Consider the following 17861-nt stretch of genomic DNA (forward strand, 5'->3'; position numbering starts at 1 on the left):
GACACTGCTGTTGTTGAACAATTAACAGGTAATGATGAGTCAGAGTTTAGGAGGAGATTGATAAGCTGGTTGAGTGGTGCCAGCACAGCAATTTGCTCTCAATGTTGGCAAGAAAAAGGAGCCAATTGTTGGCTTTAGGCAGGAAGAGCTGAGGGACCATGCATGCATATTCATTGGCAGATCAGCAGTGAAGAGAGTAAAGGGCCTGTCCCACTTGCATGTGATTGCGTGCATTTGGCGCGACCATACGGAAGTGGAGTTCACGCAAAGTTTGCGCTAAGTACGCGCTAAGTTCGCACTAAGTTCGCATGTGACGTCATTTGCGTCATGCTTACCAATCAGCTGGGCAGGAGGCAGGCCGATTGAATTTGGGCATTGGGCGGTGACGTCATCGCGCAATGCCACGCGCTAGGCGTACGCCGTCAATACGCTGCGTACGCCGTCAATACGCTGCGTACACTATCAAGATGTTGCGTACAACCACAATGCGCCTGCATGCCGAAAGGCCGTTGGCGAGCGAAGATTTCGGCCACTGCAAGAATTTTGGAACCCCGCACGATGTCGGCTATGAGGCAAGTGCTGGGTGTTGGGTGCCCATTGAACAGTATGGAATTAATGGGCTGAAAGGCTTGTTTCAATTGTGCTTGGCTCAAAACAATCTTCACGGTTCATAAATTAATCCATAGCATTGACATGGTAAATATAGTGCATGTTTCCTTTGAGCTTTCATAGTTCTGCTATTAGGTTTCCCACTGGAAACTTTCTGTCTGATCTTTAGAAGAAAGATCCCATGCTTGTTGTCAGCAGAGATGTTCTGGCAGGCCGTTAATAAACAGGGAGGCTTGCATTCTCAAAAGACTTTCGGGCAAGCAACCGAATGGAACTAATAAGATACAGTGCCCTCCATAATGTTTGGGACAAAGACCCGTCATTTATTTATTTGCCTTTGTACTCCACAATTTGAGATTTGTAATAGAAAAAAATCACATGTCGTTAAAGGGCACATTGTCAGATTTTAATAAAGGCCATTTTTATACATTTTGGTTTCACCATGTAGAAATTACAGCAGTGTTTATACATAGTCCTCCCATTTCAGGGCACCATAATGTTTGGGACACGGCAATGCCATGTAAATTAAAGTAGTTATGTTTAGTATTTTCTTGCATATCCTGTGCATGTAATGACTGCTTGAAGTCTGTGATTCATGGACATCACCAGTTGCTGGGTGTCTTCTCTGGTGATGCTCTGCCAGGCATGTCTTGCAGCCATCTTTAGCTTATGCTTGTTTTGGGTGCTAGTCCCCTTCAGTTTTCTCTTCAGCATATAAAAGGCATGCTCAATTGGGTTCGGATCGGGTGATTGACTTGGCCACTCAAGAAATTATCATTTTTTAGCTTTGAAAAACTCCTTTGTTGCTTTAGCAGTATGTTTGGGATCATTGTCTTGCTGTAGAATGAACCGCCGGCCAATGAGTTTTGAGACATTTGTTTGAACTTGAGCAGATAGGATGTGTCTATGCACTTCAGAATTCATAATGTTTCTACCATCAGCAGTTGTATCATCAATGAAGATAAATGAGCTAGTACCTTCAGCAGCCATACATGCCCAGGCAATAACACCCCCACCACCGTGTTTCATAGATAAGGTGGTATGCTTTGGATCTTGGGCAGTTCCTTCTCTCCTCCATACTTTGCTCTTGCCATCACTCTGATATAAGTTAATCTTCGTCTCATCTGTCCACAAGAGCTTTTTCCAGAACCGTGGTTGCTCTTTTAGGTACTTGGCAAACTGGAACCTGGCCATCCTATTTATCGGCATCTTGCAGTATAGCCTCTGTATTTCTGTTCATTAAATCTTTGGCGGACAGTGGTCATTGACAAATCCATACCTGACTCCTGAAGAGTGTTTCTGATCTGTCGGACAGGTGTTTGGGGATTTTTCTTTATGATAGATATCATTCTGTCATCAGCTATGGAGGTCTTCCTTGGTCTGCCAGTCCCTTTGCGATTAGTAAGCTCACCAGTGCTCTCTTTCTCCTTAATGATGTTCCAAACAGTTGATTTTGGTAAGCCTAAAGTTTGGCTGATATCTCTAACCGTTTTATTCTTGTTTCTAGTCTCATAATGGCTTATTTTACTTTCCTTGACACAACTTTGGTCCTCATGTTGATAAACAGCAATAAATGTTTCAAAAGGTGGTGGAAAGACTGGAGGAAAGACTCATTGCTGTGAGCTCTCTTATACCTACATTGAGGAGGCAATTTAACACACTTGAGCAATTACAAACACCTGTGAAGTCATGTGTCTCAAACATTATGGTGCCCTGAAATGTGGAGACTATGTATGAACACAGCTGTAATTTCTACATGGTGATACCAAAATGTATCAAAATGGCGTTTAATAAAATCTGACAATGTGCACTTTAACCACATGTGATTTTTTTAATATTACAAATCTCAAATTGTGGAGTATTGCAATTGTGGAGTATTGTAACTACAATAAAGTTTTTGGATTCATGTGGTGCAACAATATCGTAAAAATCAATTGTTTCAGGTCTGGGTGAAAGATGATCAACAATATAAAAACTCATCTCCTATCGTCTATTTGCTAATCTCTCTCTTGCTCTCTCTTCTTTCTTATTTCTCTTCTTCACTATCTCTCTCTTTTTGTATACTCACCACACATTTTTCTACTCTCTACTATCTCCTTCTTTCTTATTTCTCTCTTTAAAAAAAAAAAAATTGAAGTTGTACAGAGAATGTATTATGTTAACATATATTTGGCACCTGAAAAATGGTACCACAGTATTGTAGTTACTTCTAATAAATAAATAAATAAATAAACAAAACAATAGAGTTAAAGTAAGGGGGAAAAAAATAAATAAAGGCTCCTATTAACAGGAACAAACTAATATGACAGAAAGAAATATGATCTGATAACCATGACGTATACATGTGTACAAAGTGACCAGGATTGGGAAATGTTTAAGAAGGAACTGCAGATACTGGAAAATCGAAGGTAGACAAAAATGCTGGAGAAACTCAGCGGGGTGAGGCAACATCTATGGAGCGAAGGAAATAGGCAACGTTTCGGGTCGAGACCCTTCTTCAGACTGACCTAGGATTGGGAAATTAATCGTCCAAGATACTCAGCACTTTGTAAGGACAGGCACAGAGGAAAAGAGATGGGATAACTCTGTTCATAAATAATGAAATTAGAGCAGTGGTGAGAAGTACGATTAGATCTGAAGATGAAAATAAGAAATTACATGAAAAAATTCACTGCTGAGAAATAAGCAGGTGGCAGAGATGTGGAACAAATATTATGTATCTGCCTCCATACAGAAGCCAGTAATAGAGGAAGATAAGTAGGTAAGAACAAGAAAGGGACTTAGGGAAAATACTAGGTAATCAAGTGGGACAAAATGTGACCACCCTCCAGTTCTAATGGCTGGCCTGCTATTAACTTCAAAGGAGTAGCCAGAGTGATATGGGGTATTTAAGGACACCTTCAATCTGGCTTCTGGGGTCTCAGGTTGCCTCTTCATTGAATATGACACCTATTGTACCAGTGCCCCAAAAAAGCAGGGTGACCGGCCTGAATGATCACCATATGGTTGCATATATATCCACCATAATTAAATGCTTGGTTATGATGCTAATTATCTCCTGCTTCAGAAATATCTTGAATCCACTTCAATTTGCCTATTGCCACCACAGGTCAACAGCATTTGCTATGTCACTGACTCTACACTCTACTTTGGAGCATCTGTATAACAGGAACAGATATGTCAGGTTGCAGTTCATTTTCTACAACACTGTGTTCAACACTATCATCCCCTTCAAACTCATCACCAAGCTCAGAGACCTGGGCCTCTGTACCTCCCTTTGCAAATTGATCCTCATAAGCAGATCTCAATTGGGGTGGTTCCTCTATTTGTGTTTCTTGATGATTTAATTATGCTTCTTAAGATTAGTGGGATCTTCACCCATTCAATGAAACCAAATGCAGCGATTATTTGAAGAAACAACTGCCCTCAGAAGGACAAGTTCCACAAGGAAAAACAAACTGCCAAAGCTAGAAATCCATATTAACAATTTCCAATAGGAAGATCATTAATGTGTAGGAGGTGGAAGATTGCAACCTTCACGTGGTCCGCCCTGTTTCGACTAATGCAATCAACTCGACGTACACAAACGGAAGATCAAATAGAACAAGTTGTCCAACAACTTTAGGCTGTGCACGCCACATGAAACAAGAAGAAGATTAATGTGTAGTAAGGAACTGCAGATGCTGGTTTAAGCAAAAGATAGATACAAAATGCTGGAGTAACTCAGCAGGACAGGTAGCATTTCAACATCTCTCAAGAGATGCTGCCTGTCCCGTTGATCTACTACACCATTTTGTATCTCTTAGGAAGACCCTTAACTTTGTTATCAGCAGTTCTGAAACGGTATGAATAGGTAACAACATTTCCTTCTCACTGACCATCAGCACATTTAGTCTGCTTCTTTAGATCCCTGCTCCACTCTCTTTATGCTCATGACTATGTAGCAAAGCACAATTCCAATGCTGTCTGTACATTTGACAATTATACCACTGTTGTTAGCCGAATCACGGATGAAGACGAGTCAGCATCTTCCCCAGTAATGCCCCAACACAACCTCTTGCTCAACGTCAACAAAATCTTGAATGAATCAAACTGCTGGAGGAACTCAGCAGGAAAGACTGAATCCATCAGTCTGAAGAAATGTCTTGACACAAAATGTAATTTGTCTCTTTCCCTCCATGTTCCTCCAGTGCTTTCATTTTTGCTCAAGGTTCCAGTATCTGCAGTCTCCTGTATGAATTCATCTTTGATTTTGGAAAGGAAAAGTCAGGAGAACACATACCAGTTTTAATTGGTGGGTTGGTTGTGGCGAGTGTTGGCAGCTTCAAATTTCTGGGGAACAACATCTTGAATGACCCGTCCTGTCCCAGCACACAGATGTAACCATGGTGTCCCAGTGGCTCTACTTTCTTCAAAATGTAAAGAAATTTGGCATGTCACTAAATACTGCAACAAGATGCTTGTAGGAAGTATCCTGACTGATTGCTTCATGGCCTAGTATAGCAATTTCAAGGCACAGGAATGCAAGAGAATGCAGAGAGTGGTGGATGCAACTTGGTTCATCATGGACACAGCCGTCCTCTCCATGGAAAGCATCTGCATGGGACATTGCCTCAAGAAGGCAGCATCTATGCCCTCTTCTCACTGCTATCATCGGGCAGGAGTCCTGAAGTCCCACACCACCAGGTTCAGGAACAGTCACTTTCCTCCAACCATCAGATTAATGAACTGACTTGCACAACTCTATTCCTATGTTAGCAATGTAACACTGTAGACCACCTCTTACATGGTACATGGACGTGCCGCTGACGGACGAGAAGCCGAAGCAAAGAAGTCGAAACCAAAGAACCAAATGGAAACGAGGCCGAAACGCCAAAAAACCGAAAGAGTACGTAGGCAAATCGCCAACTAACAGAAAGGATGGAACGCCTAAAAGCCAACTAATGGAAAAGCTGCATCGCCTAAAAGCAAACTCACCGAATGGCTGCTCTGTCGAAACGTCACCTATCCGAAAGGCAGCAACGCCAACAAGCCAACGAACCGACTGCCGCTCAACAGAAAAGTCCAATAACAGACATGATGTTGCCAGGGGGCGGGACTTGTTAGCGATTGGTCCAGACCCCCACGTCCATCACATCGCTGTCGAGGGATGAACATTGTCCCACACCTCCGCTCCACCCGACCCACAGTCCGCGGAGGGTGGTCGTGGGAGAGTGGGGGCTGCCCCGAGGGATACGCACCTTCGGCCGCTTACAACTTGGTGCTTGAGTTCAGATTGCCCAGTCACCTATGGCTTATGTGGAAAAATGACCCCCACCCTCCTGTCTCCCCTTCTCTCTCTCCTCTTCTCTCTCTCCCCTCTTCTCTCGCTCTCTCTCTCCCTTTTCTCTCTCTCTCCCTCTCCCCCTCCCTCTCTCTCCCTTCCACCTCTCTATTTCCCCCTATCTCTCCTCCTCTCTCTCTCTCTCTCCCCTCTCCTCTCTCTCTCTCATCTCTTTCTCTCCCCTCTTCTCTCTCTCTCCCCTTTCTCTCCCTTCTCTCTCTCCCCTTTCTCTCATCCTCTCTCTCCCCCTCCTCTCTCTCTCCCCCCTCTCTTTCTCTCTCTCCCCCCTTCTCTCTTTCTCTCCCCTCTTCTCTCTCTCCTCCTCTCTTCCTTCTCTCTCCCCACCTTCTCTCTCCCTTCCTCTCCCCCCCTTTCTCTCCCTTCTCTCTCTCACCTCTCTTTCTCTCCCCTTTATTCTCTCTCCACCCTCTCTCTCTCCCTTCTCTCTCTCTCCCCCCTTCTCTCTCTCCCACACTTATGTAGAGTGGCTATGGAAGTTGAGAAAACGGGCAGTGGTCCGTGTGAAAATACAGCACCTACCAACAATGAAGGCACTATGAAACCTGCTGCCGCAAGCCCTTCCCACGGGACGGGGTTTTAACTCAGCATTAAACATCAAAACAGAGCTACATTGATTTAAAAACAAAAATGTTACATGTATAAATCGTTCTTACACTCGGGAACCTGGTTAATTAACTGGTGGCATTATTTCCCTGTCCTAACGGCCTTTGCTTTAGCCGGTGGTCACATCCATTCCATCCCACCCTCGCAAAGCATGTAAAGCGTCTCTTCTAGGCGAGCAATACACGAAGCCGATGAAATGAGACAACTGTCACACCAAAGATAGACGCAAAATGCTGGAGTAACTCAGCTGAACGGGCAGCATCTCTGGAGAGAAGGAATGGGTGTCGAGACCATTCTTCAGACCTGAAGACTGAGTCTGAAGAGTTTCTGTTGAGCGACAGTCGGTTCGTTGGCTTGTAGGCGACGCCACCTTTCGGGTAGGTTGGCGGCCATTCGGTGAGTTTGCTTTTAGGCGACGCGGCTTTTCGGTCAGTTGGCTTTTACGCGTCCCATCCTTTTGGTTAGTTTGCATTTAGACGTCCCATCCTTTTGGTTAGTTGCCTTTTTGTCTTCGTACTCTTTCGTATTTTTGGCGTTTCGGCCTTGTTTCCATTCGGTTCTTTGGCTTCGACTTCTTTGCTTCAGCTTCTTGTCCATTGGCGCCACGTCCGCAAACGCTCTTACACTGCCATCTACCTGTTTTCGTATTGTGTTTTCTCACTGATAACTTAGTTTTGCACAGCCTTTCTTTTCATTGTCATGTATAAGTTGTCTATAATTTGCTATTGTGTGTTGTCTGTAATGCTGCTGCAAGGAACATTTTCATTGTACCTGTAATTCAATAAACTTGACGTATGCAAGTGAGTCAGTAATATCTGTGAAGACAAATGTCAGGCTTTCGAGCAAGGCCTCTCCCTGGTGTAATAGCTACAGGCGATTATCCCCAGGTGCATATGCTTCAACTGTAATGGTTTATTGAACTGTGTTTTTGGCTGCAGTCTAACCTTTCTTCAGATGGTAAGTGCTCACATTCTGTGTTATAATGTGTTGTGATAAAGCACAGAAGTTAACATGAACTCACCTACATGGTCATCTCAGCCACAAATGTGTTGTTGCCTGATGTTCATTCTCTTCTTTTAATTATCATTTCCTGCATGAATACCGTTTGGAATTTGGTTCACACCTAAGCCTCCTGGAGTGTACAGATTGTTCACTTTATGTATCCACAGAATAGCTGTTTCTAACTTTATATTGGCTCCTATACACCAAAATGCATCATTTTGGATTCTGGCCATCTTCTGAGTTGTGAATTTTACCTAGGATTACTGTGCCTTTGTGAGATGCAGAGGTGTTCAATAATGTGAGGTAAACTAGTATCTAGTCTGTGAAAATGTAAAGTTGTCTATTTAACCAGAAAAAGCAAAAATGTATAACTTTTAAATGGTGAGAGACTGAATTACAGAGGGATCTGGATGTCCAAATGCATGATTTTCTGAAGGCTCATGTGCAGGCACAACAAACAATTAGGAAACTGACAGAGATTTTGGCATAAGGTACACAAAATTGCTGGAGAAACTCAGCGGGTGCAGCAGCATCTATGGAGCGAAGGAAATAGGCGACGTTTCGGGCCGAAACCCTTCTTCAGACTGATGGGGGGTGGGGGGGGAGAAGGAAGGAAAAGGGGAGGAGGAGGAGGAGCCCGAGGACGGGCGGATAGGAGGGTGGGAGGAGACAGCTGGAGGGTTAAGGAAGGGGAAGAGACAACAAGGGCTAGCAAAATTGGGAGAATTCAATGTTAATGCCATCCGGACGCAAGGTCCCCAGGCGGAATATGAGGTGCTGTTCCTCCAATTTCTGCTGTTGCTCACTCTGGCAATGGAGGAGACCCAGGACAGAGAGGTCGGATTGGGAATGGGAGTGGGAGTTGAAGTGCTGAGCCACCGGGAGGTCAGGTTGGTTATTGCGGACTGAGCGGAGGTGTTCGGCGAAACGATCGCCCAACCTACGCTTAGTCTCCCCGATGTAAATCAGCTGACACCTAGAGCAGAGGATGCAGTAGATGAGGTTGGAGGAGATGCAGGTGAACCTTTGTCCCACCTGGAACGATTGCTTGGGTCCTTGAATGGAGTCGAGGGGGGAGGTGAAGGGACAGGTGTTGCATTTCTTGCGGTTGCAACGGAAAGGAAAGTACCCGGGGAGGGGGTGGTGCGGGAGGGAAGGGAAGAATTGACAAGGGAGTTGCGGAGGGAGCGGTCTTTGCGGAAGGCAGACATAGGGGGAGATGGGAAGATGTGGCGAGTGGTGGGGTCACGTTGGAGGTGGCGGAAATGGCGGAGGATTATGTGTTGTATTTGCCGGCTGGTGGGGTGAAAGGTGAGGACCAGAGGGACTCTGCCCTTGTTGCGAGTGCGGGGATGGGGAGAGAGAGCAGTGTTACGGGGTATGGATGAGACCCTGTTGTGAGCATCTATGGTGGCGGAGGGGTTCCCTGAAGAACGAGGACATTTCTGATGCCCTGGTATGGAATGTCTCATCCTGGGAACAGATGCGGCGTAGGCGGAGGAATTGGGAGTAGGGGATGGAGTCTTTACAGGGGGCAGGGTGGGAAGACGTGTAGTCCAGATAGCCATGTGAGTCAGTGGGTTTGTAATGTATGTCGGTCAGGAGTCTGTCCTGAGATTTTGACATAATTTGTTTCTAGGTGATTTAAATACAATAGTAGGGAGGCGATGTTTCAGATATACAAGGCATAACTGCAGGGACCTCACCTGCAGTACTTTGAACATTAATGATCTCCTTGGGTGAAGAAGGATGTTCATATGTTGGAAGCAGTTCAAAGAATATTGACTATATTAATACCTGGAATAGGAGGATTGCCTTATGGGGAAAGGTTTGACAGGACTGGCTTGTATCCGCTGGAGTTCAGATGAGTGAGAGGGGATGATTAAAGTTAATAAGATCCTGAAGGGTCTTGACAGGGTGGATGTTGAGCGGATGTTTCATTTGTGGGGGAAATCTAGAACCACGAGGCACTGTTCAAAGGATTGCTGATTTACAAAAATGAAGTGAGTTTTTTTTCTATCAGGAACATAAATCTTTGGGTTTCTTATTCTCTAAGGCGGTAGAAGTAGAATCTTTGAATTTTTTTAAACAGCAGTAGGTAAATTCTTGATGAACAGGGTTGATTAGTGACAGATTATTGCAGAAAGTTGGAAATGTGGATCAAAGATTAACATCAGCTCATCCATGATCTAATTTAAAGGTAGAAGAATGTGAGGGGAAACTGAGTGTAATATTCCGACTGCATTTGTGTGCTCATGTATTGGGACTTTCACCTTTGAAGGGTGTGGCAGAGGCGAACAACATTAGAGCACATGGTATCGGGAGATTTATTGGTATGGATTGGTTACAAGACAGAGCTGGAGGAAGAAAGATGTTGTTCATGGGTTAGAATGCACTTCCACAGGGATTACTGCTGTGACCAATGGAATTCCACAGGGAATGGTGTTATTACCAATGGAATGGTCACATCTTCAGAATTAAGGGACAGAAGTTTAGGGGTAACATGAGGAGGAACTTCTTTACTCAGAGAGTGGTAGTGGTGTGGAATGAGCTTCCAGTGGAAGTGGTGGAGGCAGGTTCGTTGGTATCATTTAAAAATAAATTGGATAGGCATATGGATGAGAAGGGAATGGAGGGTTATGGTATGAGTGCAGGCAGGTGGGACTAAGGGAAAAAAAAGTTGTTCGGCACGGACTTGTAGGGCCGAGGTGGCCTGTTTCCGTGCTGTAATTGTTATATCTCTAGCAGTGGTTTTGTTAGAGGGGACTGAAGTCGTATAACTAAATGTCAATGGAGAAGGCAGATGGAATATAAATTGTGTGGTCTGGTGTGTGAGTGAGGCGAGGGATGAGAAGGAGGAAAGAGCGAGGCAGGGACAGGAGAATAGTATAAGGTGAGAGATGGTAGGGCACCGTTGTACACAAGTCACTTAAAGGGAACATGCAGATACAGCAAGCGATGCAGCACCCTAACTGGGTTTTGGCTATGAGTATTTGCTCGTGGACCTGAGTACAAGAGTAGGGACATTGAACTCCATATACATCCCTGATGAGACCATATCTAAAAAATCCCCATCAAAGGAAGAATATCCTTGAAACAACTAACATTCACTGATTGATTCGTGGAAAAGTTTTTGACCTGCTGAGGAGAGGTTAAAAAGACTGAGTCTGTACTCTCAAGAGTTTTGAGATGTGTGATCTCACTGAAATCTACTGTCTAAAATGTTCTCAGGATCCAGTAGGGCAGATAGAGTTTGAAGCATAACCTGACTGGAGAGTCAAAAACTAGTTGTTAGAATCTAAAATAAGAGATCAGCTATTTATGTCAGAAAAGGGGAGAATGGTTTCACCCACAGGGTAATTAATTTCCACTAGCGGTTTATGGAGAGAATCAAAAAATATGGGGTTTGTACAGTAAAGTGGCACTGAAGTGAAGAATCTTCATGAATAGCGTGAGGGGCTGAATAATTTCTACTTATTACATTTATGTTACAGTTAGAATGTGAATATTACAGATAGAAACACTGGAACTGTCTGAGCTTTCAACCTGGGACCAGTAATATTTCTCTTGACTCTTTGCCCACTATTTAATATGAATAACGTGGTACTGTTTCACTAGATTCAACTACCTTGTTTTGCAACTAGTATCTACCTTTCTTACTAACAATTTTATGAAAGGGATGAGTGCAATCAGCTCTCAAAACCAGGCAAGCTCATGAATAACAATACTGCTTCATTCATTAGGTTTTTACATTCCAGTGTTCATTTCCTTTTATTGTGAGTCGTGAACTTTGCATGATATTTAAAAAATTAAGTTGCTAACACTTAATGCCAGTTTTTGTAAAATATCTGTACAGTCCACTCAATACTTCATTTAATTCAATACAAAGAACTTCTCAGAAAGTGTAAGAAGAAAAAAAATAAGCAATAGAAAGTCTAATATCCGCTGTTTCATATAGGAAAAATATTATATATTTTTCTCCGATTTAAAAAAACGTATTCTCATTCAGTCTGTATACTGAAGTTAATCTACATATACGGATTGATCAGCTTTACAGATTTATACAACCCAGAATCAATTACCTAGGTTACACAGCTTAAAATTCCATGGCAATCTGTGCATGCCAAAAAACTAGTGAACAAACTGTCTCTTCTTTAGGAGTGTTTATTAGCCCACATCTGGAAAATCTGCTTTCTCTGGCTGTGTTCCAGTCTGCCGGGGGAGGGTGGTGTTTCTTTCAGCATCCGACGAAGGCCTTTCTAGACACTCGCCCTTTCTCTGGTGGTCTACAGAAGTTGTATTGCAGAACAGCCAGATTAATGCGAGACCCAGCTTCTATCATTTGTATGACCCTTAACTGCATAGAATAAGAAAAATGATATTCAAAGGCAATTGAGGAATCACTGCACATACAGATCTACTTTCACTTCCTGTTTTAACAAAGGATTCCATAAGAAATGTGATCTTTCAGACCTGCTACAAATTTTCACTCTTTTCTATTCTGCAGCTGATATTTCAAAATTTGTAATTTTTTAATTTTACTTTCAACTGTTACTCCCTAACCATTCATTACTTTTTGAAATGCTTAAAAAAATCACATACATAGTTGTTGTACCCAAACAATAATCTATAGATTACTCCAATCATACCAGTTTCAACAAGCCTTATCGTTTAATTTATATTTTATCAGGAGATAGAAAGCAAGACACTATTCCCAAAATGCTGAAAGCTCAAAGGTATCTCATCAAAAATAATTCTATGATATGTAAAGAGTGTAAATTAGATACTTCAGTGGGATACAGATCTGTCATAATCCGAGTCTACATTGACACATCTCTCAAACTTCTGCTAAGACATCCTTATCACCTCAAGGCTTTGGTGCTCTCATTGCCAAACCTCCAGAGTTGTATAAACTATCCCAATGTCATGACTCATATTTGACACAGTTCCACACACCTGGCAAATCTTACAAACTTCTACAAATGCGCTATAGAAAGTATACTGTTCGGGTGCATCAGAGCTTGGTTTGTGAACAGCTCAGCCTGTTCACAAAAAATTGCAGGGTGTTGCAGATGTAACCTAGTCCATCACACAGAACAAACTTTCCACCAACAGTCAACATAATCAAAGACTTGTCCTACCGCTGTCAGTCCTACTTCTCCCTGCTCCTGTCCAGCAGAAGATGCAGCTGCCTAAGAGCATGTGCCACCAGAATCAGGGATAGCTTGTTCCCCGCTGTAGTCAGGCTTCTGAAGTGTCCATCCATATGGGACGTCGAAGGACGAGAAGCTGAAGCAAAGACGTGGTAGCCAAGATACCGAATGGAAACGACGGCGAAAAGCCAAATAACCGAACGGACACGACACCTAAAAGTCAAATAACCGAAAGGGCACGACGCCGAAAGGATGCGTACCCGAATGAACTCCATGCCGAAAGGGCAATACGCACAACAGACATGACGTCGAAAAGCCGCCGAACGGACATGACGTCTCCGGGATTTGTCCGAGACCTTGTCAGCGATTGGTCCATCACATCACTGGCCGGGGGAGACGGGAGGGTGGGTGGACTTTGTAATTTTCCTTCGCCGCTTTTGGACTTTCCTGAATATAAAATAAAACCCCGTGTGATTGGATCTTTCAGTTGATGTCACAAAATGATAATCCAAATTGGTTCCATAGATATTTCCATCAGCAGTACGCTGTAATAGGTATGTTGCTAAGCCTACCTGAAGCGTCGCTGAAAATCTGGCACTGCGGGTGTGCGCGATTTTGGCGCCGTTTAGAGGGGGGCGGGTTTAAAACGCGATTTTCACTAGGCTGTTCCAATCGAAGATGTTCAGCCTAGTAAATCATTAACGAAAAATCGCTGAAAGACCCCGTCGCAAAAGGTATTATTAGTTTTTATGGCCTTGTATAATAGTTATAATAGTTTAAAAATCACTCTCTAAACCCGCGACCTCACGCAACCACAGGGCCGCATGGAGCTGTATACAGAAGGTATGTAGCTTATTTTTACATTAAAAAGGGCTTCTTAAGAACCCTTTATACAAAGTTTAATGTTGCGAGTAGCTAATTTTGGGCTCTTTATATCCTGCAGTATTTTTCTGGGCATTTGAGGGCACAAATCTAGCGCAATGTGAACGTTCTAAACCAGTGCGTTCCACAGGAACCCACTGGAAAGCTGATTTAAAATGGACTTTAATTTACAGCAATTGAACACTAAATTCCTTCCATTTGGCCTATAAATTAATGTAAATGAGATTTCAAAATCATGTTTTATTGTGAATTATTTATGAATATTATTTGGACACTTGGGCTATTTAAAAATGTTAATCATTTATTAAGAAATGGATAGATGTTTAGATCTAGCAATTGAAGTTTGAAATTAGCTACACTTGGGTAACTAACTAATTATATGTTTTAATTTCAGGTCATACAAGTAAGATTATTTTATATTTGTTTCAGAATGGTTCAATCTACGATAACTGAAAATTTCATTCAGTTCTCTTAATGTTTAAGAAGGTTATGGGCTTTTGACTGCACATGATCACAGCTTTTTTGTTATGTCCATAGAAAATCAATAGGGAACAAGATGCTAATTTCCGAGTATGAAAATGGCCTTAACTTTTTAAATACTTGAGATATGGAAGTGAATTTGGTGTCAAATTAAACTTCTTTTTATGCTTTATCTGATGGGATAAATTACAGACTTGATTTTTTAAATCTCAAAATGTTGTAACATTGCTAGCTGTAACAATCATATTTTGACTACCACAATACATACACTACCGTGCATCTTGAAGGCCAGTGTTCCTTTGGATGTGAATCGAGATACCAGACGAAAAAATACTGCTGATTTTTTAAAGAATATCTTAGCTCCCTGAGTCGGTTCAGTGATATTTTGGTACTGGACGTTTTGCGCTCAGCGATTTCATTTGAGTTGGAAAAGTGGATCAGTTGTAAAGAAAACCTTTATCAAATGCATTGGGCAAAATTAAACAAATTTCGGAACCAGTTTTCGTCTGATCTAACATCAGCAATATTCTGCTTTCCAATAGGAAATACACTCAGGGTGATAGGGGAAATTGTAAAAAATATGTAATCAACAATGCCAACCATTTGCACGAGTTTGTAACTGAAGGAGCAGGGTACAAAGGCAAGGATGTTGTGTTGAACTTTGTTAAAACATTGGTTTCATTTAGGCTGGGATATTGGGCACTGCACTGTACAGCGCGAAAGCACGGCAGAGAGCGCAGACAAGATTTACTAGAACAGTGTAGGAAGGAACTGCAGATGCTGTTTACGCCGAACGCAGAGGCAAATTGCTGGAGTAACTCAGCGGGATAGGCAGAGACTCTAGAGAAGGAATGGGTGATGTTTCGGTCGAGACCCATCTTCCGACTGAACTGAACTCTCATCGGTGAGAGTACTTGTGATTGTCTGTAGAAAGGTCTCTACCCGAAATGTCACCCATTCCTTCTATCCAGAGATGCTGCCTGTCCCGCTGAGTTACTCCAGCTTTTTGTGTCTATCTTCAATTTCAGAGTTAAATTAAAAAACACAGTGCTGGAGGAACTCAGCGGGCTAGGCGGCATCTGTGGAGGGAATGGATTAGGAGTTGTTTCGGGCCAGGGTTCTTCTTCAATAGGAAGGAACTGCAGATGCAATTGTCTTTGCAAAACACCAAATGATTCCGGGAATGCCAAGAGAGAGAGATAGAGCTAGATGGATGGATAGATAGAGACGGTGGGGAGAGTGAGAGAGAGGGGGAGAGCGAGAGAGAGAGAGAGAGAGAGAGAGAAAGAGAGATTGCAGCCCCTTAACCCCAAGAACCGTGGTAGATCAACGCTTATGAAAATAATCCGCTCTATGATCTGCAAGCTGCTGCGATCCAATCACATGGGGTTTTGCTTTATATTCAGGAAAGTCCAAAAGTGGCGAAGGAAAATTAAAAATCCCTTCCCACCCTCCCGTCTCCTCCCCATCCTTCCGTCTCCCCCGCATCCTCCCGTCTCTCCCCATCCTCCCGTCTCGCGGGGGTCTGGACCAATCGCTGAGAAGGTCTTGGACAATTCCCATCCCCGGAGACATCATGTCCGTTCGGCGGCTTTTTGAAGTCATGTCCGTTCTGCACATTGTCCTTTCGGCGTGGAGTCCGTTCGGGTTCATATTCTTTCGGTGCTGTGCCCTTTTGGTTATTTGGCTTTTAGGCATTGGGCCCTTTTGGTTATTTGGCTTTTCGGCGTTGTGTCCATTCGGTTATTTGGCTTTTAGGCGTCGTACCCTTTCCGTAATTTTGCTTTTCGGCGTCACGTCCGTTCGGTTATTTGGCTTTTCGGCGTCATGTCCGTTCGCTATCTTGGCTTCCACTTCTTCGCTTCAGCTTCTCGTCCTTCGACGTCCCGCATCATGAACTCAATGGCACATGCCCCATGACTGTTAAAAGCCTTACTTCAGTTATCTATTGCCCACCTGCCATTTCCCGTGCTGTCACAGTACCAACTTTTGTACTAGTCCATCATTTTCACTGTTTTTACAGGATCTGGTGACGTGAGCACCAGATTTAATGCACTCCCTTAATTGCCCTTGAGAAGATGGATGGTGAGCTGCTACCTTGTTTCACTGTAATTCTCTGTTACAGTTCTGTAGGGGATGGAGTCCTTGAGCATTTTTGTCATTGACTTGAGAGATTGGGCAGACAAACACGCTTGGCAACTGTCTAAGGCCTGGAGAGAGTGGATGTGGACAGGATGTTATTACTGCTTCGTAGTTTGGTTATTTAACCACATTTCTGCTTCCATTTGATTGGTTTTTGTTTTATTAGCTTTCTGAGGATAGGATGTGACCTGCGACAGATAGCTCACTGTGATCTGTGATCTGTACAGTTAGTTCTATGGTGAGTGATGAGTCCGATTTGGGACCACAGACACTTCCACAGGAGGGGCAGTGATGTAGTATGTGAGATGGTATGCTTCTTCTATTTATGCGACCTTGCCTTGTGCTCTTGACGCAAGGGCTCTCGGACCTTCTTCTGCACTTAGTGATCATAGGTCACAGATTTCCACCAATCTGGTAGGGTGTGCTTTTGTTTGAGAATAACTTTGAATTTTTTTCTCTGTACACCTCTGTCCATCTGAGAGAGCTCAAAATAGAATGTGGCATGCAAATGTGGCTGCCTGCCCAAAGGAGTTGACGGGCAGTAATTAGTGTCTCAGTGCTAGGAATGTTGCTCTGTGAGAGAACTTTTATGCTGCGCTTATCCTGCCACTGGATTTGATGGAGTTGTGAATACCACATAGATAGTGCTCGGGTTTTGTTGTGTCCTCTTCTTAAATATGGGGACTACTTTTGTTTGTGTTTAATCTGTTTGATGCTCTCCAGTGCGTCAGTGTGCCATCTAGATGTTATACAAAAGTTCAGCAGTGGTAGGAATATACTTGTTTACAGCTTGTCATATCGCTACTGAGCTAGCTCCAAATTTCCTGAGCACTTGTACCAGGTTTGTGAATTCTGAATGATAGATGCTCCTGCTTAAAAGCTCCATGCAGTTGCATTTACCGTTAACCATTTCCTACTCATCTTTGTCTACAACACCATATGACTCCTGCAACAGTTTGAACATTGCCTCAGGATGTCTGATGTTGATTCCTAAATTCCCATTTTTTCTCATCAACATAACCTTCTGGAATGTCTTTGTTCTCGGTGCTACCTTGTTCCCTGTGTGCTGCAATTGCTCCATCTCTATTACAAGCTAAGTTCCATCTCAAACCTCCCCAACCTGAAATGCAAACTGTTTCCAATTCCTTGCTGAGTACTTCCAACACTTGGTTTTTATTTCCAATTTCTAGTATTCACAACTTTTGCTTCTGCTGGCGTTATCCCATTTTAATAACTATAATTATTTGTTTGCAACTCAGGCTTTCAAACGATCCCGGAATCCGAATTGGAAGAACGAATGGCAGATCATACTCCTTCAGGAATGTTCCAAAACCCTGCACATGTAACAAAGAAGTTGGAACCAGGTAGGTGGGAGATCACATGTTCATATAGAATCTGGTGACTTGCATTTTTGTGATAACTTTGGATTTTTGTTTTATTAATTTGGAATTTTGCTGTGGAAATGCTTAGCTAAAATGAATGAGCAGCTCTGGGTTAAGCGCCTCACCTGAGATTGGGATTGATGACACCGAAGATCTCGGGAGTGAATGCAACATGCCAGGGCGGGTATCAGCTGTTGATTGGGAAGAGATGTATATTCCATTCATTGAACTGCAATCTACTTCTGTGTCAAGTGGTTCCATTGT

The 17861-nt window shown here is 43.1% G+C and overlaps 1 protein-coding gene across 3 annotated transcripts in view; it reads left to right on the top strand.

Moving 5' to 3' along the window:
- Positions 1–17861, top strand: part of bbs9 (Bardet-Biedl syndrome 9) — a 373121-nt gene that overhangs the window by 264298 nt on the left and 90962 nt on the right. For all 3 annotated transcript variants that reach the window (XM_055634652.1, XM_055634651.1, XM_055634653.1), the window contains one exon: positions 17475–17579. In XM_055634652.1, coding sequence (XP_055490627.1) covers positions 17475–17579 — 105 coding nt within the window. The remainder of the gene's footprint in view (positions 1–17474; positions 17580–17861) is intronic.

This window comes from Leucoraja erinacea, chromosome 4, assembly GCF_028641065.1.
Source record: "Leucoraja erinacea ecotype New England chromosome 4, Leri_hhj_1, whole genome shotgun sequence".
In the NCBI taxonomy this organism is placed as follows: domain Eukaryota; kingdom Metazoa; phylum Chordata; class Chondrichthyes; order Rajiformes; family Rajidae; genus Leucoraja; species Leucoraja erinaceus.